At 31.9% G+C, this 23,733-nt stretch overlaps 1 protein-coding gene across 6 annotated transcripts in view; it reads left to right on the top strand.

Annotated features, from left to right (window-relative positions):
• Nucleotides 1-7,077, top strand: part of LOC107074202 (neural cell adhesion molecule 1-B) — a 124,365-nt gene extending 117,288 nt beyond the window's left edge. For 5 of the 6 annotated variants that reach the window (XM_089177102.1, XM_089177100.1, XM_015335433.2 and 2 more), the window contains 3 exons: nt 1,966-2,214; nt 3,452-3,732; nt 5,276-7,077. In XM_089177102.1, the coding sequence (XP_089033228.1) occupies nt 1,966-2,214; nt 3,452-3,732; nt 5,276-5,419 (674 nt within the window). In that variant the 3' untranslated portion in view covers nt 5,420-7,077. Of the gene's footprint in view, nt 1-1,965; nt 2,215-3,451; nt 3,733-4,211 lie in introns of all 6 variants that reach the window. The other variant, XM_089177101.1, reaches the window with a different exon arrangement.
• The last annotated feature ends 16,656 nt before the right edge of the window (nt 7,078-23,733 follow it).

Here is a 23,733-nt window from a genome sequence, read left to right as displayed (position 1 = left end):
TCATTGTTATAAACACGTTATATGTATCTATCATTTTTTTCTCCCAACGATATTGTTGTGTTCGCGTTTTTATTTATCGGTATTACGAGAAAATGAAAAGTTACTATGTGTAACGTAAATTCTGCGGTAGACATTTTTTCGTTCTGTTGAGTGGTTTTTTTTCATTTCTTTTTTATTTTTTTCTTTTTTTCCTTTCTTCTCTTTCCGAGAACAATTTTGCGGAGATCATTATGTAACGTTAAGTCGTGTAAATTGTTCTACATGTATAATGGAGCTCGTAGAAATACATAGAGTATGGTACCACGTAGATACACATTGTAACAGGATCGCGCATCTCTATTTATACACGCAAACCAGGTGAACGGTAATAGCACCATTATAGACATACCTTCGTTAATTATGGTCCTGCTTATTAAGCTGACCTCGGTGATATTGATGGGCGAGTTTGTCGCATGCTTCAGTGAGACGACGAGTGTAACATTCGAGTGTGTGAGAAAGAGATAGAGATAGAGAGAGAGAGAGAGAGAGAGAGAGAGAGAGAGAGAGAGAGAGAGAGGTGTAACTTCCATATCTCTACGTTATCTGGATGTGAAAGGCACGTACGTACATAGATACATATGTTCATACTACTGTAATGAAAACGCATTTAGGTCTTCATGATAAATAGAGAAAGGGGAAGAATAAAAGAACAAATAAGTGAACATATTAAAAAAACAACTTTAAACCGGATTAAAAATAGCCTTTTGTTGGTTTCAACTAGCAGTTAGAAGGATTAACAATAATATTCTTTTTCAAATTTTTAATGAACAATTGTTAAATAAGATGGATGCAGATTTTAAAAGAGAATAAAAATAGGATAAAAAGAATAGATCTTGTCTCTCTCTCTCTCTTTCTCTCTTTCTCTCATAAATGAGAAAAAAATTTAATTCTTTTAAAACTTTAGGATCGGGTGTTCTGTTGAGCCGTAAATTACGAGAGCATATCAAAGGAATTGAAAATATGATTTCATAATTATTTCCTTCTGAAATATCTATTTGTCCGAATCGTTCGGGCATTATTATTGGAAAAAGAGAATTTCGCTTTTCAAATCGAACTCAAAAGTTTTCAAAGTACCATTCAAAAGAAAAACGAGAAAGATAGATAGATAGAAATGAAAATAGTGAGAGAAAGAGAGGAATTGAGGGGGAGTAAAGAAAAAGTCAGCTTATACACATGATTCAGCATGTGCTCAGTGCAATGATCGCTTTTAGATCTATCATTCAACGGCAGACTCTCTCTTTGTATTACACATCGTCGCATGTCAATAATAGGAAAGTTGTAGGGTATCTTTCATCCGTGTGCTTTCGTTTTCGCGAACAAAGGAAGATCGAACGTTAAAGCATTGGAACCGAAAACGCGAAGCTCTGAGAAGCTCGACGTGAGAGATAGAACGAGCAAAAAAAAGAAAAAAAAAAGAAAAAAGAATTTAGAATAGATATTATCAAGAATGACGTATAGCGATACAAGCTAATTTCTCAACTGACCAATGGTCTACCGTATCACTTAAAAATTATAAAATACATCCGATCGGTAAGAATGTCGATTACGAAAAGCTGTATAATATTATTTTTTTTTTCCAAATTTACGTAATATCAAAGTTATTATGTTATATAACTGGATTAATTTGTTTTTGTCAAGAAGCTTTTTTAAAAGTATCTAATTTACAGAATTATTAAATTATTTAAAGTAATAATCTGTATTAGACGACTATTATTTTGTGGAACATTTGTTTATATAATATTATCTAACAAATTTATCTTATAGGAGTAATGTAAATAGGATAAACTGTAAAAAACAGTGAACAGAAGAGAGTGGAAGAAGGAAATGAAAGAAAAGGGATAGTTTATAGAGATAAAAGTGGAAGGGTAGTGAGAAGATCGATACAAGTTTCGGTTGATCGAGTATTTTCCGTTGCTGTTACGACAGGCAACACGGATGCATCGATGCTGAGTCCATTGCTACTGGGTCTGATAGCTACGGCGGCCCTTTTGGTCATGGCTGTAGTTGGTATCGTGGCAGCGCTCTACCGGAAGCATTCGAACGACCGTGCCGGAAGTCCAAAGCACGCTCCGATCGTGTGCGAGCCACCTAATGCAGGTGCAACCACCCCGGTGCACCCTCAGACCAAGCAGGCGGTCGATGACATCGATCCGGACATCATACCTAACGAATATGGTAAAGGAACGACCTAACTTTTCTTCACCTTTGCCTCACTTTTCTTTCCCTATTTATTTATCATACACAAGCTAATAAAAAAAGAGTGTTAACACTTTGAAGCTTTATATAGAGAGTTGAATTATAGATAGATAGAATTTTAAAAGGTAATCAAATTCATCGAAGATTGACTTATAAATTAAATCTATTAAATCGGTAATCACAATTTAAGAATTTTTCTTCATTTTGCAAATATGTTTTTATTAATGATTTTACGTAATTGTTAAATTTATAAAAGATGCATTAAAGTTTTAACACGGAAATTGTTAACATTTCATACAACTTACAACGTTAAAAAAAAATGAATATTGTTCGAAGTTCTAATAATCGAACGAATTTCGCTAACTAGTCCAGTGACTAATTCGTTACAAAAGGTATTTTTTAAAAATATTATTAGAAAAAAGAGTTTTATATATATATATATTTTTTTCAAAGTGTGTTTTATCAATGGAATTCAATACCACTTGAAATTGAATAACAAGACATTTGAATACTTCTGTAAGAATATAAATGGGTTTTTTAAAAGAGTTTCAAGAGTCTCTTGAACAGTAGAAAAAATACATGATTCACAGAAGTGGCTGATAGTACACGCGTTAAATATTAAATTGACTTTAAGTACAGCGCTGTTCGGCTTAGAGTTGAAAAGCTTTGCCTAGGAATACCGTTACTTTATCAGCGAGTAAGACCTTTCGACTTTTCCAGAGAACTGAGTAGACATTTTTTTAAATCTTTTATCGTAGCACTCCTAATTCCTGAACACTCTCGCATATTAACAGTCAAAAGAACACGAAAGAAGGTAGATAACTCTTAAGTAAAGCGAAGAATCTTCAATTTAACCTTCTCACTAAAGACAATGATTCATAGCTTGTTGAAACAAGCTCGTGTTCATTAATCTACCTTTCTTTTATAATTGTAAATTAAAATATAAATTGATTATTTTCTATCTTATCAAAGAAAATCTATTCAATTTTCCATGGTTTCTTTTATTTCACATTTTTTTATCTTTCTTTCTTATATTTATAATTAGCTTACTCTCGTATCGGATAAAATCTGTAATAACGGAAACGATAAAAAGAAAGTAAAAGTAAAAAAAAAAAATAAAAATAAGAAACACAGAAGCTTAATTTACCCATCTTGATTTAAACGATCTAATTGACTTAACGTGGGCTCAACATGGCTTCCTAAAATCTGTTCGTAGAAAGAAGACCCTTAACGTATACGCCCGTCTACAAGACACCACCTCAACGAAGAAAAAAGGATCGAGTCACGGACGAAGCTACATCGCCTGAGAAAAGGCCGATCGTTCAGCACGGTTTGGATCTACCATCGGATCCTGTACTCGCCGATTGTCTTTCAACATCCGCCATAAATTATTCGCATAATCATGTCCCACATCAGACAATTTTTAGCCATCAGCCAACCATGGCGGATTTTAAACAGATGGCTATGGAAGCCTACAACCAACGTAATAACCAAAATGTGAGTGATCAGCTTGCTTCTTAAACTTCGTATACTTTTATTTTTTTTACTTTCTTTTTCTATTTCTTTTTTTTTCTTCTACGCATTGACCAATAATATTCGGTATATATGGTTATGCATGGCTAACACTAACACAATAATTACATAGTTTATGAATATATAATCGGTATTTTTTTTATCGTAACTTATAATCTACAATTAATTTTTTTAGATACCTAAACATTAATATAGAAATATATGTAATATAGTAATATGATATACGTGCGATTATAGTAAGATTATATAATTTTCAAAATAAACGAAAATAATAAATAAATTATTAAGAAATGTAACGGTGAAATGATAAAAGATTCGAATTTAGGATTGAAATTAAGGGATAGTGTGATTTTTAATCTATTTTCTCCGTACTTTTAAGTGCTCGAGTAGCGTAGGACGGTACTTTAAGTGTCCTTGACTAAACGAATGAGCTTCTTTTAAAGATTTGGAGTTTCGGTGGAAGACGATGAAGGTAAAACGGGGAAGGAAGAAACAAGGATAAAAGTCTGAGAATAAGAGAGAAAAAGAAAGAATGACGGGGTGGGAGGTGGGTCACAGGAGGGTAAGTTCACTCGCTTTAATATGCGGCAGTCTTCCACTTTAACTTTTCCGGTTTAGCGGAGTCTTGGGTTATCTGTACCTTCGTAAGTTTAATTGCCTTGAAGTTTTCTCGATAATTCGAGGAGGAGGCCAGTCCCGATGCGCATAACTCCTCTTGAAGCCGACTTTTGTATCTGCCCTAAAGGTGATTGCCTTAGGTGATTTCGAATAATTTTAATATCAAAATTGTATTTTCGATCGATTGATATCATTTAAAAAGATAGATATCTCACTTTAATTGTACGTATTATAGTTATGATATGCGATCATATCTAATATGTGATAATTATTTAATTTAACGTTAATTACAATTTCGTTTTCGCTTTAATAAACTACAAAAATATCTTTCAAATCTTTCGCTTTATGCTACTTTCTAATTTTTCATTTTAATTTCGTTACTTTATCTCGCTCGCTTTCACTTTTATTTTCAAACATATTATATATTTTTTATTATAATATATCTCTTAAATATTTACATATATAAATATATTTTATATCTTATATAATATTCGGTATATGGTTATGCATGGCTGCTACTAACACGATAATGGATGATATGATTAACTACGAAGATATCGGGCATAACGATCATAAGTTACCTTTATAATTAAATCCTTTAGGTAATTGATAATTTCAACTAATTGATTCATTCGATTGGTGCGCAGCTTTTTTGCTTTCATTCTACATATAATAATATATTACTAATATATTATAATAAAATAATAAATTATTTAATATATTAAAAATATATTATATATTAAAAATTATATATATTAAATATATATATATATGGAAGACGAAGACAAAAACGAAGACAAAAACGAAGACGAAGACGAAGACGAAGACGAAGACGAAAATGACAATGACAATTACAACGTTGAAAAAATATCATTCGCGTTGCTTTCAGGTGTATTACAGCCTTCAAAGGACGAGCAAATGTTTATCGTCGATGCCGCAGAGGCCGGTCTCTTCGTCAATTTCTGCTCAGGGGAAATTTCATCAACCAGAAGTGGTGACGCGCTCGAATCGAATACAAGAGAGCTGTATATAATAAGAGAGTGCCCGTCTATCTTACTTTCTCATTAATTCTTTCATTTCTTCTTCTTTTTCCTTTCCTTCTTTCTTTCTTTATTCTTCTTTCTTCAATTTTTTTTTACTTTTTCTCTTCTCATAGTAATAGCACGTGTAAACGAAGTGTATCATTGAAATGATTGGACAATTTTTCTAATTGATCGACACTGCCTAAATCGAACGAAAAAGTTCTGAATTTGTAATAATTATTCATTTAATAATCTATTAACAATTATTTAACACTGTTTAATCTTTCCAAACTATTAAATAATATAATTGAATATATCTATTTGTTGTTTACAATTTAGAGCACAATTTCTTCGATTTAGAACAAGTGTTTCAATTTTAAAAAGTGCCAAATATTTTTACGATCCACAGTATAGGATTATACGTGTATGTTATAAAAAAAAAGAAGAGGAAAAGATATAGACAAATAAACATTTAATGATATAAGAGGAAGATGAAGATATTAAAGAGAGAGGAGAAGAAGAAGAATCATAAGAAGAATAAGTAGAAGAAGAAGAAAAACAACGATAAAAGAATCCTTTTTTGATATATTATTGTTTATGTTGATCATTTCTAACGACTTCATTGGATTTTCTTCAAATGTTGATTGTACATAACTTCATTCACAGAAGAATGTAAGGAGATATAAGTCAAAATCGTTATGGCGGGAACGTTGACTTTTGGTCGTTCAGATTTGAATATAACAGTGAAATTTTTTGGTCAATTCACTTTCTCTGTGTTCTCGAAAATATTCGTCAAATATTTTTCAGCTAAAACATACTCATTATTTCGTGTTACGTCGCTAAACATAATTGTAGGTTAAGAAAAAAAAGAGGGAAAAATGTAGTTTCAGTCGAGGAGAGAAGCATGTATATATGTGTACACATACACAGACATACACACACATACATACATACAACTTATATGTATATATATATATATATATATATATATATATATACATAAATATATTTTGAGGATATTTCTTACAATAACAAGAACTAACATTTACTGCGAAAGACTGTTAAAACGCGATACAAAAATAAGAAAAGAAGAATAAACAAATATAAATAATCGTTATTACAATAAATACATTCATCCCATTTATTAATCGTTCTAATCAAGCAAAAGAAACACATACAAAGACATATACATACATTATCTCAAAACGTTGATGAATATAAGGAACGAAAAAGGGAGAAGAAAAAATATAAAAGAGTAATGGTAATCGTTAATAACGAGATAACGTTTTCGTTCCCGCTCATCGATGCTGCCATGTGCGCGCGTTCGTGCATACGCGCACATTTTACTGTTTATATGAGATTAGTTTTTGTACAAAGGAATTTATTGTAAATAGGCATCGATGCCTGAGACACCTGTAGAAAGTAGTTAACATAATGTCCGAATTTCATTCGATAAACGTTAAATGAAAGACAAGAAAATAAAGAAAAGCAAAAAAAAAAAAAATAAAAGGAATATATTAAACGAACCGCGGGACGTCCGAATCGGATAAGATTAACGACAAACACATTCTCGAAAATGGCGTATGAATAAAAAGAAATACGTTTCATCTGTTTTACAAAAAAGAAGTAAAAAGGAAAAAAAATATTAATAAACAAAAACATAAACGATCTTGCTGTAGTGGTATCCTAAAATTGTTTGATTCCTTTCCTTGGTCCGCTCTTTCCCCACTCTCCTTTCTCTCTCTCTCTTTCTCTCTCTCTCTCTTTCTCTCTCTCTCTTTCTCTCTCTCTCTTTCTCTCTCTCTCTCTTTCTCTCTCTCTCTTTCTCTCTCTCTCTTTCTCTCTCTCTCTCTTTCTCTCTCTCTTTTTCTCTGTCTCTCTCTCTTTATTAAGGTATAGAGGAACTCAACGAAACGAGTCGGTGAAATTTCTCGTGTGCGTGACTCGAATTTTCTCTTATTGTTAGAACGTGCACTTTTACCATCCATTTACCTCTTCTTCCAGTAGAGGATCTCATATCCACCCTCTGTACCGTACCCAAAAGAGAGATTTCATTGTTCCTTGTTTGTACTATATATTCGCCATCCGTCCTCCTATAGATATTAGTAGTCTAGATATTTCAGTGAATGAAACGGAACACTAATTTTGCTCTTTTTTTAAATTTTCTATTTTGTTTTTCTTTTTTTTTTTTTTAAGATAAATAACAACTATTATAAATATATTTCACATCAATGTTGAAAACGTTTCAGACGCATTTTCTTTTCAGTTATGAAATAAGAATATTCATCGGATTTCTTTTAAAGAGGATATCAAAGAAGGTAAGTGAACATTTCATTGCAAATATAAAAATAAATAAATAAATATATATATATATATATATTTTATTTTAATATATTATGATAATAATAATTATATTAAAGTTATTAGGGTGATTAGAATGATTTTTATTTCATAACGCTATTCATTGTTGTTATTGTTGTTGTTGTTGTTGTTGTTGTTGTTGTTGTTCTTGTTGTTTTTATTGTTATTGTTGTTGTTGTTCTTGTTGTTGTTCTTGTTGTTGTTCTTGTTGTTATTGTTGTTATTGTTGTTGTGTTGTTTTTGTTTTTTGAAATTGTATTATCAAACTTCCTTATGACAAAGACATTTGGGGTTCTGAGAACTGGAAACAGATCATTGCATGCATATTAGTATCTTACATAATTATAGAATGTGCTAGCAGGAGAATGAGACAGGCAGAGAATCCTGTTGGATGAAATGCAGTAATTCGAGCATTTGCTGTAGATCCCTAGACGTTACAGCGTTTTGCATACATGTAGAGAGATCCTGGTCTCTGGGTAATTGGATAACACAGGGCAGGACAGATCGGCTCAAGCTATTATTCTAAGCACCATTCGTGCCTCTAAAGCTGTTAAGGCGACCTACTCTTCTCTTCCTCCTCCTCCTCCTCCTAGACCCCACCCCCTCCCCTCCTTCCTCCACCCGCCCTCCATCCTCTTGTCCTGGTCCTCCCTTCTTCCTCTTCTAATTTCGCCAAAGCAATGTATCCTTTTGAACTACAAATAAGCTATGTACTTACAATCCATACAAACATAATCCTAGAAATCTTTATCTAGTCCTTGTACCAACTGCGATCCACTAATGTATCATGCACTATTGTTTCATTGTCTATGCGAAAATTACAATTCCTGTTTTCCCTTGTGTGAAGTTTATCCTTTAAATGTCTCTTTACTTTGTTTAATCTAACTTCTAACGAAATTCACACACATGCAATGAAAGATTGTTTAAAATTACTATTAAAGTTTGTAATTTATAAATAATGTTTAGCAACCAAATATTACGTTCTATGGTAAGTATACAAAATTATCGGTAGAACAAAGTTAAATGATTTTTTAGGTCAAAAAGACTCTTGTAGGTTTTCATAAATTCCAGCAACAAATAAATAATACTTGCGTCAATTTATTTACGCGTTTATTTTTATGAATATTATTATTTTTATATTATTCTTTACTAAAAAATGTATCATTTAGATGGAAATGAAGTCTTTTCGATAAGAAAAGCGTTATAATCATAATATTTTATCATGAGTTCATAATTTTTGAGTTTGTAATTAATATTTATAATGAATTTGCGAAAGGAATTTTATATTTATCAAAGAAGATTGGATTATAGAGAATTTTTATCCCACAAAGTGTATATATACATGTATCTTGATTATGAAAATGTATAAACCATTGAAGATGTTCAAAGTGAATTATTAAAGAAGTCGAGTTAACATTCTCTTCTAAAAAAAATATTAGATTTTTCTTTGTTAAAAAAAAAAGGGAAAGAAGATAACGCGCATTAGGACGCATAATCTTCTAAATTGCAATTATCCTCGTACGCTTTGTTCGGGAATTTCTAATCGAATGGATTAATAATTTGAACAAGTTGTCCCTTTCAACAGCAGCGATTGTTCATCGCGAACGATTATTCCCCATGAATGAACGCAGGTATAAGACGCATAGCTCTTCCAATAACGACCACTTTAATTCCGATTATAACCATTATTCCCTCTGTAACCGCAAGAACCGATCGTGCCACGTTCCCGATCCAAAGCCTTCGTGAAAAATCATTTCCCACCGACGAATCCCCCTTTCGCAAAAGGTAATTTCGTGAAACGATTCGACGAGTCATCTTGCAAGCTACTTGATCTCATTTCTTCTTTTCCAAAAGTCCATCCATGTTATGGTCGAATCAACAGCCAAAATCGGTTAACCCCCCCCCCTCCGAGGCAATGCGAACATACCACTCGCAGAAAAACTAAATTGACTTGATAAGAAAAACCGTCTCATGGAAATTCGAGACGACCCTAGTTAAAAGTCTTCCAGACGATTGTCTTAAGTATTTTTTGGTAACTAACCTAAGTCGTAACGTTAAGAACGTGAGATTACGATTGGTTTTATTTTCTATCCAATCTGGTAGATTATACCCTGACTTTCTTTATTCTACTGAAACATTATGAATCGATTTTCTTTGCGTAGCAAAAGAAAAAGTCAGGTAATATACATTTGTATTAGTTTTTTTACATTTTTTTATTTACTAGTATATTAACTGTTTTTTTTAACACATCATTATCTACCGAGCGTGAAATAACTGTATTTTTTACGAAACAATAAATGTAAACAGAACTTATACTAATTGTTTTACACGTTCATAGATGTCTTAGCTTTGTTCTAATTTTTGCCAATATATCAAATATATGGGCCGTTTATATATACAACCACAATATCATAATTTCTTTAAATACCTTCTACACACACAAAATGTAGGTGAACAGTAAATTGTTTTTATCTTTTAAAATTTAAATCATAACGCGTTATAATCTTATATTCTCTTTATTAGGAGTATTATAACCGTTGTACACATGTGCAACGTTCAGAAAGTCATATAAACAACATTGAATAAAAAAACTTTTATAGAGGACAATGACTTAGTTCAATGGTGGATTTCGAAGAGGACGGTACATAGATAATAAATTCTTAGATTTTAGAAAACAATAGACACTTGCATCGATTTTGTAACAATGATTTTAATATTTTAATACACTCTACTTACATTACAGAACAATTTAACCCTCGGAGTCATCACTACGCAGGAGTAATAAAATAATTACATTAGAATGAAAAAAATGCCAAAATTAGAACTTTATAATCTAATAAAATTCTCTTTATTAGGAATATTATTACTGTTGCACACATGCGTATATAAAGGAATTTATGTAGTTAAAAAATTTTTTTAATCACATAAATTATGTTTCTGAAGTGTTCGAAAGATATATAAAATAAATTAAGTATTGTTTTTTTAATTTGAGGAATCTTAACATATGTTGAATGGACTTGGGCTCCTTCAAATTTTATATAGAATCTGGTTGTTAAACTTGAAAGTAATCTAACTCCATTCTTGTTAAGAAAACACATATTATTCACTTAATAATTGCCATTATTTAAATAAGAATTATAAATTTAACTCAACTCCTTTAGATACAATTAAGTAGTATGACTCATTGGTATTCTATATGTATATTTTTAATTGCATTGAAACGCAAACCCTTCAATATCTCTATTCGAACATAAATGGAGTTCAACCACTTTCAAAATAAACGGCTCATATAACTATTATAGTATATTATGTATTTTTAAATAAATAAATTAATTATGAGGTCTCTAAAAAATTATAATTTATTATGAAAACTTACTTTTTTAATTAAATATTTTATGAATTTTTTCTTTTAATATCTCGAATTTCTCTATTTATCTCTTAAATTTTACGAAAGACATTATATTATAAAATTATAAAAATTCTTGTTGAGTCCTGTCGAATGGCGCCAAGATCTAGGAACTATATGCGTCGACAGAAAAATTGCGTAAAAAGAGTTTCATGGCATACGTCGATAGGTGTAGGTCATTCTAATAATTGACGAGTTCATACTAGAGACCTAGGAACACCGAGTAAAAGCTGTTCTTACCTGCTGAACTACTCATTACATGCGGAGAAGTATATATTATTTATAACCTCATAGTACTGTGTGTGATCGATACGGTGCGGTAAAACGATTACGAACGTTAAATTATCTAGCCGTTCTTTCGTTCGTTCATCCGTTCGTTCTATATAAACCACGTTCTATAGTTTCATACTGAAAACGCGGTGCATAGAAAATAGCGTCTTGTGGTGATACCATAGGAACGTAATTACAGCTCGCGCGCTTTTATTCTTCCACCTTGAACGTAATCGTTTTGCTATTTTAGTAATCGTTCTCAAGAGCTTATAATAAATATTTTATGATTGTAGATTTTTTGAAAGATTATTTTCCTAATATCTTGATATATTAAACTATCCTATTGGCGTTTTACGATTCCTATATAGTATACATCTCAATTAGAAATTCACCCTTTTTTCCGAACATACGAAAGGAATGTGAGCAATAAAAAAAAAAAAGCATAAAAAAGATTCTTCAATAGGAATAAAAAAGGTACGAACGTGAATTGTTTCTATCACGTTACCAATATCAAATGCAATCAAATTCCCTGGTGCTATGATTTCAATCCATCGAACAATTCTCCGAACTACTTCGAGCGCCCTTGAAAAGAAACAAAATTCTAATAATAAAATATTATATATTCTATTGTAGTATTATCTATTTATTTTAGTAATTAAAGTCCAAGTTCATTCTTGATGAACTAGAAATAATGGGTATAAGGAATAATGAGAATTAATCGCGAGTACTAGTAAAATTAAAATATTAATAAAATGTCATTAAAAATAATATTTTCATATTTGCGTTAAAATTTGGCAATTTTTTGAAACATTAATTCCGTGATAATTAATTAAGTCACGGAAATAAAATAAAACCTATAATTTCTTTTTTTATAACCTCTTCCTTTAATTCGATATTTTCTTGTTTTCTACAAATATCGTTCATCGCTTTGCAACTTTTCTATAACCGTTTGATGAAACGCTATTTCTTCTAAAAGTATCTTCTTTGAAAGAGGCTAAGAAAATCGATTTTAAAAGGAGACCTGAAAAGAAAAGAAGAAAATTTTGTATCAATATATTATATGTGGTTTTATCACAATCATATAGAAATTGTGGTTTAAATAAGAAAAAAGAGGAAATTTGCAATACTTATTTCTCTTCGGCTTATATCTACATTTATAATTATTATGCATAAATTATATCTTTTATGTTCAGTGAAAAATCATTAACTAACATTTATAATAATTTCTGAATTTTTTACCAGTCAAACAAATTTTTAATCGGATACATCGGGTTTTGTTAAAGTATATTTTTTATTAATACTTTCATAAACTCATACTATCGATGCTTTTTATGAAGAAATGATTAGTAAACGGGAAAAAGTAATTTTTCAATTTACGTTTATTACAAATTAAATTGCATAAAATTTCAGATTATTCGATATTCAAATTTTTAACGTTTTGAACGATTAGAAGTTATCTATAAACATTATATGTATATAATAATATCAAACATATAAATACACTAAAGCTTGTAAATAGAATTATAGAAAGGATAGAGTTAGTCAACCGTAGCGATTGGTCGGTGCTTGCACGCAAGATTTTCTTTTTTACGAGGGTCGGCGATCAATTTTTACGAGTCCATCGTTGAAGCTGTGTCCAAGAAATTCATCCAGGATGTAGTACTGGATACTTTCGTTTAAAGTTGAACATTTTACTTCGTTCGTTGCATGTCGGTATCCCGCTTCCTTATTTTTTCTCGTGAAACTTCAAAAAGTACGAGAATAAGATGAGAAAATGAGAAAATAATGGAAAGAGATAGAGAGAGAGAGAGAGAGAGAGAGAGAGAGAGAGAGAGAGAATTCCGATGAAAAATGTGACTAAAAATGTTGAATTTTGTTGAGAAAGATGTTGAAGGGAAATAGAAAAGAATAGAGAAACAAGTAGACGAAAAATTATTTTGGATAATGTTGATAAAAATAGAGAAAGAAAAAGAGAGATAGGGTTGTGCTGGAGATGGAAAAGAAGAGAAAAAAATCAAAGAAAATAATGATAAAAAGCGTAGCTAAAAACGTGGAATTTTGTTGAGAAAGATGTTGAAAGGAAATAGAAAAAGAAAAAAAGATTAACAGAAGAAAAGAGAAAAAGAAATCGTCCTGAAAAATGTTGATGAAAGTAGAAAAGAAGAGGAAAGGAAAGAAAGAGAGAGAGAGAGAGAGAGATAAAGAGTGAGTGAGAGAGCTAAAATGGAAGACTAAGGATACAGAAGTCAAGTTTGAAGAAATAAGGTCGCGCTGTGTACATACGTCGATGTTAAGAAAAGTTTTGATTGAAGTTCTCGCTCGAACGAAAAGTTAAGCACTGTCGCTCGCATCGTGGCAATCTGTGGTAACACAACGGCAAAGCGAGCGCAGTTTTTCTCCTGTATATTTGTACATGAAAGTGTGGGTGTGTGTATGTAAGAGAGAAGGGAGTGAAATTTAACGATCATGGTCTCTTTCTTGTTCCAACGGATTTACATATTCCTGTGTTCGCAAAGCTTCATATTAAGCGACGATCTGCTAAATACGTCGTCGCGGTAACGAAGAGAACTTCAAGTTAGAGAGAGAGACGAGGATAGATAGATAACTTTTATCTAGTCCTGACAAAGCCTTTCCTTTATCAGGAACAGCTCTTTTACCCCCAGCACTTTACATTTTTCATTCTTTAAACTCGAGAACGTTGAGTGATCTCAACTTAATATTAGGAAGATGCCAATGAGGTTTTATATCTGATACGTATATTTCGATAAAAATAAAAGTTTATATTAAAATAAATAATAATACCTAAATCTTTATTTATAAAATAATATATTTAATGAATTTATTTTTTATACCATGCATATAAATTTTGTCAATACTCATTATCTACGGAATTAATTTTGTATCTATTTTGTATTAAATTTATGACACACATGTAACATATGTACACTTGTCGTGACCATGTAACTATGAATATTTATTTCAATAGGGCATTGTTATGATAATTTTAGTTTATTTTCGAGGTTAACTATAGACATAGTAAAGAAAGTATATCTAAGCAAGCAACGATAAACGTGCGATTAAATTTGTAAGATATAAGCCAACTACTAGGTAGTATTCACGTTTATTGATTTAAAGTAGCCAGTAATCGTACTATGTACTAATCGGCTAACTTTATATTATACATCCCCTTTTTTATCGTCGCTTAAATCATTTAGATGTTTAAAGGATAAAAAATGAGGAAATAATCGAGTCGATTTTATCGAAAGTTTTCTAGAAAAATTTAATTCAATATGAGGATGTTATGTTCTTAGTTACTTTTCGTATAACTCTTAAAAAAAAAAAAACGTCATAAACATAACGTATAAGTATTAATAAAACTTACAATTAGTTACGTTTAGAAAGTTGTTTCATTTTGTTTCCTGTACTTCTCATATTTACTCCTTCATTGTTCCTAGACGATGTAATACGGATATTATTAAATTATCTCTCCTCATATTTTGTTAATAAAAGCATCGAGCCAATCTTCGCGTGGGTAGTTTGGTTATGTACTTTCGTTCAAGAAGTCAAGAAACTTGCTCGACGGAAAGCATTGTGGCACTTGTGAAACTTTATCTCGCAAACAAAGCTTGTCGAGTAAATACATCCGAAGTTTCCAAGATAAACCCTAGAAATGTAAAAAGAACTTTGGAGACGTGAACCATATCAGGTACTGCATACGATAAACCTCTATCTTTTATTTATCTTTCATCTTACTTTTTCTAATGTGTTGAAAACAATCTTACAGATTAGGATAAATTAATAATAAATATAGTACGAATTATGACCAAAATATTGCAAATAATTAAACCATCTGTAAAAATTATTTTACCACCTTACAGGATGATATAAAATTGGCCTAAATAAGTACTGTATCCAAATTTTTTTAATATTATATTTGTATTTGAGACATTGACTATGTCGTTTATGAGGATAATATTTTAAGTGAACAGCCAGGATCATAATTGCTTTTCGAAGTAATTGTAAGTAAACTTTTCTGATAATTGCAATTTGGAAGATTTATCCAGAAGAATTATCCATCGTCCAGTTAAATGAGACAAAGGCAAAATGAAGATTTTGGTCAATTATTTCATAAAAACGCGAACAATATCTGAAAATTTGAATTTATTAAAAATTCGACCGCTTACGATTACTTTAAATGTAAAAATGATTTTTTTTCGTGGAATGATCCACATATATATGAACAGATTCGTTCATTCTAAATCCTTTTATCGATCGCATTCATATACATACAAACGTAATCAACGCATACAATCTAGATTATTCTAGGTGGTTCTTTTTCTTTGAAAAGGAAGAATTTTAAATAGGCATTTTAAATTCGTCTAGCTGTTCGATATCATCTCCCTCTTTCTCCATTTCTTCCTTTTTAACGTAGAAACGAATAGAACCTCGAAATCTCAACGAATCGATTTCTCGAGAATCAGAGAGAAAACGAGGAAGAAGTTTTCCGGACGCGTAAAATATCTCGAGTGACGTTGCATATTTATAACCGAAACGATTTAAATGCGAGGGAAAGGCGCGGCTAGAGACAAGATTCGTCTTTTTTTTTTTAACTGAAGAACTACGACCATGATTCACAGTTTAAGGGTTTCGTATTTCTTTAATGAGAGTCTTTTTACAAACAAAAAATAAATGAAAAATGATGGCAGTCATAAAATACGTGAGAACGAACAAACAACGAGATATTTTTGTTTACCTATAGCAAGCATACTTTTTAAATGAGTTGTTTATTTTCAAAATGAGGGCTAATCTGTTTTTTGATATTGCGAGATATTTATAAAATGCGTTCGACAGTTTTCAAAAAGGTCGATAAGCATTAATACACGAGACAATTTTGAGATGCATTTTGAGATATTAGATGATATGAATTTATTATTTAAAATAACTCTAACATAGTATATATTACTTTTATACTCCTACATTTACCTTTTTTAAATTAAACTTTAAATATTAGAATATTTCACAAGTTTTAATTTCTTCCCATTTCTTCCAGTCACTCATATTTCTCATAGGATTATGATATTTGATATTATCTCTTATATCAAATTGATTCCATTAAAATTAATTTTGATCCAGAATAGACCAATGTCACTTTAAAAATAAATATATTTATGATACCGTTAATCATCAAAACGTGTCTAATATTAGAAATTTCATATTCTTTCGAACTAAAGATTATTGATTGATTAAAAGATCATATCGATATGTGTCTATTGTTATCGTTAACTTAATTTTTCCCAAACCAGACTTTCCAAATGGTTCGAAAATATTTTTTTCGAAACAAGAAAGCACACAACATTAAAAGTATACCATCTAAATCCAAACAGTTCAATCATAATTAAGATTTGCTAGTAAAATAATAGACACACTCCTCGTGAAAGAAAAAAGAAAAAAATATAAAATAATTGTATTTTAAACATTAATTCGTGTAATAAATTAATCTTATTTTACAATTGTTTTTTTCCAAAATAAATTGAAGAGAGTAAAGAAAAGTTTTTGAAAAAGTAGAAAAGAAGAACTGACAGCTTAAAAGAACGTAGAAACGGCAACAGCTGTAAAATTAGAACAACCGGGACGGCCCATAGCATTGGGCGGTGGCATCCTTTCGTCCTTTTAAAGAACAATTTCCAGAAGCGCACGGTGTGTTACGTCGGTACGCAGGAGATAGTAAATAGCATTAGCAAGTCAACTAGCGCTTTGCTCTTCGGCCACTTACTTTCTTGAGATTCGAGTTAATTTATACAAGTGGCACGCTGTAATGTAGTTACACAGTTATACGGGAGGGTTACAGTTAGTTTTAGTTTCGAGCTTGACTGTCGTCTTTAGTATCTCTCTTTCTCTCTCGCTCTCTTTCCTTCTCTATCTCTCTTACTTTACGTCCTTGTCATCCTCCATTTGTCTCTTTCCGTTTCTCGTTCTCTTTGCCTGTGGCTGTTACGAGGCGTCGAAATAAGGGGGTGAATAAGAAACAGGAACGAGAAACGAGGGTGAGACGTTTATTGAGAGCCAAAGAGATGCGAGTTTCTTTGGTGAAAGTCAAACGAATGTCCTTATACGTTTGTGGAAAGGTAATATAAAAAGAAATGGATGGTCTATTGTTATCGATAAATTTACCACGAGATAATATCAATTGTAAATACGAAAGAGAAAGAGAGAGAGAGAGAGAGAGAGAGAGAGAGAGAGAAAGAAAGAAAGAAAGTAATCGAAGACTTCTTTGTTGTTTTTCCTTTTTCTCCCTGTCTCTCGTATCTTTTCAAAGAGGAACAAAAAATGAAACAAAAAGGAAAAAATAAAAAAAGGATTTTGTAAAACAATAACAATCAGTGGTATAAGAGATTTAGAAAAAGAATAATATTTCTCTTTTTCTCGTATTCTCTGTTTCTTCTTCTTTTGGCGTTATTCGAAACGAGATTTAAAAGTAAGATTCGTAAAAATAATCGAACGAACGTCGCAATGCCGGGGTATTGTGTGGAAATGAAAACTGCTGTACGAAATGGGAAGAATCAAAGAACATTTGTAGCCTTTCACAGGATGCCTGTAAATTCCCCTTTCGTTCCTACAAATTGCCTGTACCCCCGTGAGAGAGGAACATCCGTTATTGCTGCTATTTTCCGAGATTTTACGAGATGACAACGTAGAATCCCCGAACGCCTTTAGAAATCCTCTACGCGTTCTGTGGAAAGTGGATTCATTGTCTCTGATATCTTTTCGATGCGTTATATTTTTTACGTGTTAAAAGATACCTAATAAAATTTATGTATGTGACTTTTTTGTTTGTTAATGCCTATTGATTTTTCTTTTTCTCTTTTTTTCTTTTTCAAGAATACAACACATACTGTATGTCGACTTATAACGTATTTTAATTTTACAGCAAAATAGTTCTAAATTTTCTTGTCCTTTTTTTTCTTTGTTACGGGAAGCAGATAAATATCATCGAAACATGCCAACGATGGAACTATGGTACGATCCAACTATGTATTCTCTCGTTTTTCATCGTTGCTTTGCCAATATTATAACTAATGGCTGTTAGCCGAATGACGGAAAAAATATATTCTTATCCGAAGTAAAAGTATTCTGTAGATATAACAAGCTCACCTCGCTGTCCTCGTTCGTCTTCATTCGGCTATTATCGTGAGTATTAACACTAAAAGTTGACATTTTATCTCCGTCGTGTTTCAACGTTAGCGTTATGGACTTTATGCAGTATAGTAAATCGTAGTACGAGCTGAGAGTAACATTGTTACTAAAGTTAAAGCACGTGCCATCATCGTGAACGAGTATGTTCCTAGCACGAAAATATATTCTACATTTATCGGCTATTCTCATTTTTTTTTCTTAAACGTCGAACTATTTTATTATTGCAAACTGATCATTCGAAATGTATGTAATATTTTAAACATTTTTCGGACTATCGATTTTATTAAAAATGAAATTTTCATTGTATCAAAAGCAAATAGTAGAGGACGTGTCCTAAAACGATCCTAAAAAGGATAGAATTATTGAAGACAGACATTTTCACCACACATTGAAATATGTTTTAAAAATTAGTGATCAGTGTCACAGGTTGAAGCTATCAACAGCACCTGCTCAGAGAGAACCTCCTGTTTAAATGCTTAATACTAGGTAACTAAATATCGGTCGTTCGTGTTAGCTCGACGAGTAAATTATGATTGATCACCGGTTTAATTGATACAACACATACTTACGGTTCCTGTCTTATCACCATCTCGTTCACTTCCCTACGTACTTTTCTCGGAACTTTATTTCGGAGTAGGGAACATATTTCAAGGTATTTACGTAATACGTGCTTTTCATAGAACCACAGTACAATTAAGTAAAAGCTTAATAGTTTCCGTTTATTTTCTTTTTTTGAATGACTATTACGTGAATGAAAAAGTAAAAGAGCAAGCATCGCTATAAACATTTTTATAAAACAAAAAAACGTATCGCGATAGATCGTTATTGACAATCGGATTGTAGTAAGTCGTGTCTACCTGACGTATAAATAAAAAACTAAGAGTCATTTTAATTATATGTTATCTTAACACGCAACGAATTTACGTGGTAAAACTCAACTATATAAAAGAACTGATCTCGACAACGACGATCACCTACTTTTGCAGATCCATACGTTACCTTTATACAAAATTTTTTTAAATACTTCTTCGTCAATTTTTCATTCGAAAGGTTTTTTGTCAATATATCAAATCGAGATATACGTATGTGTATAATATATTTTAAATTACTTAAAAATCTCATTTATTATATTGAAAAATTCGTAATCATTGTTAGTAAGCAAAATTAACTTCGAACGATAGTAAATTCCAAGAACGACTCATACGATCAGAGACATGCTCCAAGTGCCCCTGGCAATACTTCCAGCAATGTTACGTCGTACAATAAGAGTGGCTTTCATTTCCTGAGTGAGAAAGATGGAGCCAAATGAGAGAGAAGAGAAAAAGGAACTGGAAGAAGAAAAAAAAGAAAGGAGAGAAAGAGAAAACAAGACATATATATATATATATATATATATATATATATATATATATATGTAAGATTCGTGAAAAAAAACTGGACCGCTGGACTGACTGGACCGGGACTCGAACCACGGATCTTTCGCTTTCCGGGCGACTGCTCTTTAACCAATTGAGCTATCCAGGGCCCACCGACCAGTTCCCTTCCACGAATGCTTATCAAGTTTGGCATGGAGGCGTTCGTCCCACATTCCACCCCTCTACAACAACAACATTCGACCCCGAATGTTCCGTCATAACCACCCCTCCCTTGGTGGCACCTTCGTTACTTGTTACGTCTTTACTCGTTACGTCTTTACTCGTTCCGAACACGTTGCCGAGGCTCCGTAAGACCGTCTTTCTAGTTCCTCGGCCAACTGTTCGCGTCGCCACTATCGGTCAAACTCTTTACTCTTTGAAATTATTTATAAATAATTTCTTCTCGTGGCGTTGTAAGACTGTGGAACATGCTACGAAACAGACCTCCATCCCGGACGAGCCCCCAAATGTAAGATTCGTGAAAAAAAACTGGACCGCTGGACTGACTGGACCGGGACTCGAACCACGGATCTTTCGCTTTCCGGGCGACTGCTCTTTAACCAATTGAGCTATCCAGGGCCCACCGACCAGTTCCCTTCCACGAATGCTTATCAAGTTTGGCATGGAGGCGTTCGTCCCACATATATATATATATATATATATATATATATATAGAGAGAGAGAGAGAGAGAGAGAGAGAGAAAGATAGAGATGGTTAAAGAGCAACGCAGAAAATGAAGAAAAGAGAAAGATGGAAGGAGGCAAGACGAGAAAAAGGGTGGAATGTAAAAAGGAAAGATGGGCAGTGAAGGAGACTGAAAGAGAAGAAGGAAAAGAAAAAATGTCGGAGAAGGAAGGAGGAAGGAGAAAGGAGAAAGGAGAAAGGAGAAAGGAGGTTGAGATACTGGTTGAGGAAGGCGAAGAGTAGGAGGTGAGAACTGCTAGCCGGCAGTTACCGTGAAAAGTAATTGGAACCTCCTGATGAAGTTTACGCTTGTAACTATAAAGTTGAGTGGCTTCCTCGCTTATTATTAGCGATTGGATTAGCTTCGCGAAAGGGTCCAGTTCTCGTCTCTCTCAAGGTACTGAGAGACAGGAAAAGAAAATTAATTTCTTATTCGCGGCACGACGCGGTATCCTCCTAGCCATTCGGTGCTTTAATAACGACTTGGTTGGCCAACCAACCACCACGCTCAAATAAGGAGAAGAAAGAAAGAAAGAAAGAAAGCTCGCCAAAGTAAGCGAATTTCCTACGAGTCCTGGCTTAAATACTTTCATAGAAAGTATTCATTTTGTTATTCTTTCTTTTTTGTGTATTTTATAATTTTATCGTTTTATTTTATATTAAATGTCTTACTTTTACTATACTACCCAATATGGAAACAACAAAAACAATAATAAAATAACGGAGAATCATTAATATGCGCAAAGTGAATATATTTGTTCTTCTTGTTTAATTAATTACTGTGCTTTCAAATAATATGGTTTTGGTTTGCTTGGAATATCATGTGAAAGAAACTTTCTTTTTTATTTATAATAGAGATTCTTTTTAAAAACCAACAGTGAAAATTCTCGGTACTTTAAACCAATGTTATTCCGATGTAAATGATTTGATAAAGTTAAACAAGTTAAACAAGTAAAATCGCATTGAATTTTCCTAAATGTTAGCACGAAGAATGAATATGTTGAAAATAATTTAATAACTTTTATAAATTCTTTATTCGTAGGTAAAAAATTGCAAGAAAGGATAATTTTAATTATTCGAAGGACATATATCGTATCGACCAGAAATAATTCATGTAAAGGATCAAAAACTCACATTTATATGATACTAATTACATATATAAAAAGAGATCAGAAATGTGTATGAACACAAGCGCACGAATAAATACACACACACAAATAAACATACAGAGACAAAAAACACATCCAGCTTTTCCGAGCCTCAAGCTGTAGGTTGCCGTTGGATTCTAAGCTCCAAGGAAAGCAAAAGGATAAGACCAGGCGCAAACAGAGTGCACATTGTTTCTCGTTTCTATTGTGCACCATGGAACACCAGGCCTGCGGAACGATGGTGGTGGTATATGCTTCGGTAGTAGTAGTTTGCCATTTATTAATGTCTCCCACCTTCAACCTAAATACCTACGCGTTTGACCGAACTTTCGAGCAACGATCCTAAGTCGTGGCTTTTGTTTGAATCAAGCACGAATACAAGTACATATATATATATATATATATATATATATATATATATATATATATACATATGTACATACAACACACATACACATGCATACATACATATGTTGAATTCCTCTGGAGTATTAAACAAGTAGATTGGCTTTTTCGCGAAAACACGATGACAAAGTACACAGAACATTCAAAATATATTCCAAACTTTATTCTTACGCTGAAGATATTTCATTTAATTTTACTACTTTAACAATTATTTTCTCTTATAAAAAAATAGCGTGTAAACGTTTTATAGATTTTTTGATATCGTCGTGGAATACAATTATTGTATTTGATAGATCACATCAAATGGGGTTTTTTTTTATTCCGTTTATATTAGAACATATATATATATATATATATATATATAGAGAGAGAGAGAGAGAAATACATTATATCTTAAGTGTTTTATTTATTATTTTAATTTAACTGTTATCTTTCTTATCACTAGCTTTCGTAATCATCAGATCATGTTTTATTCCTAAATATTATCAGTTAACACAGTTCTTTTTGTTAATTTAGTTTCACCTAGTAATAACTAATATTTTTAATCTAATCCATTTAACATATATATCCATCGTTAGATTTGATCGATTCATTAATTAAACGGGTATTTTTATCGTCGTATTTGCAATAGGTTTTCCTTTTTTGCTTTTTTTTCTCTCTCTCTTTTACTCTTATTCCTTCTTTTATTCAATATTAATAATTTCTCTTGTTTTGTTTTCACGAATGCGTGAACGTGTTCATTCGAGAACGTATTGCGATAAGTAAATTTTTCAACGGAATAGAAATACACGTGAAAAAGAAAAAAAGAAACTAAATTCAGTTCATAGATGCACAAGCTTTATCAATCAAATCTTGCAGACCGAGCGTTCGAGACAGCCTTCAATATGTTCCTATCATTTTTTCCTGCAGTTAACGGTAGTTACACAAAACCGTTATACTTGTTAAACCGTTACTTTTGTTAAAATGCGAAAAAAATACTATAATATCCAATTTTTTAACGACCTGGCTCGACGATTAAGTTCTGTACATTCGAGTATTGAATATTTCTGGCGAAAATAATCCGCGTGAACGGCACGCACTTAACGGTTGCGATAGTTGGTAACGGAATACTTTTTTTGCTTATGCGAACTATATTGATTGAATAAAAAAAGAAAAAAAATGTGATTAGCTTCCAAGTGCGATAAAAGTGAAATTCATATTGTTCTGTGGAAAATAATCAATTGATTCAAATATACAGTGAGTGTTTCTTAAAACTGTTCACCGTTACGTTTACTACATTTTTTTCTTGAAAATTATTGATACAGTTTATTTAAGATAAAGAACATTTAGAAATAAATACATTAGTATATGCTTAATTGCTAGTTCCAAATTCAAACGGATAGAGTTTTGCTGAACGCATATATGCGTCTATAGCACTCAAAGAGTTAGTTATAGAAAATTT

The sequence above is a fragment of the Polistes dominula genome, unplaced genomic scaffold (assembly GCF_049000335.1).
Source record: "Polistes dominula isolate Pdom_NZ unplaced genomic scaffold, Pdom_raw_medaka contig_20, whole genome shotgun sequence".
Classification (NCBI taxonomy): Eukaryota; Metazoa; Arthropoda; class Insecta; order Hymenoptera; family Vespidae; genus Polistes; species Polistes dominula.
Note: the sequence above shows the minus strand (reverse complement) of the source record. Positions and strands in the feature narration are given on the sequence as shown.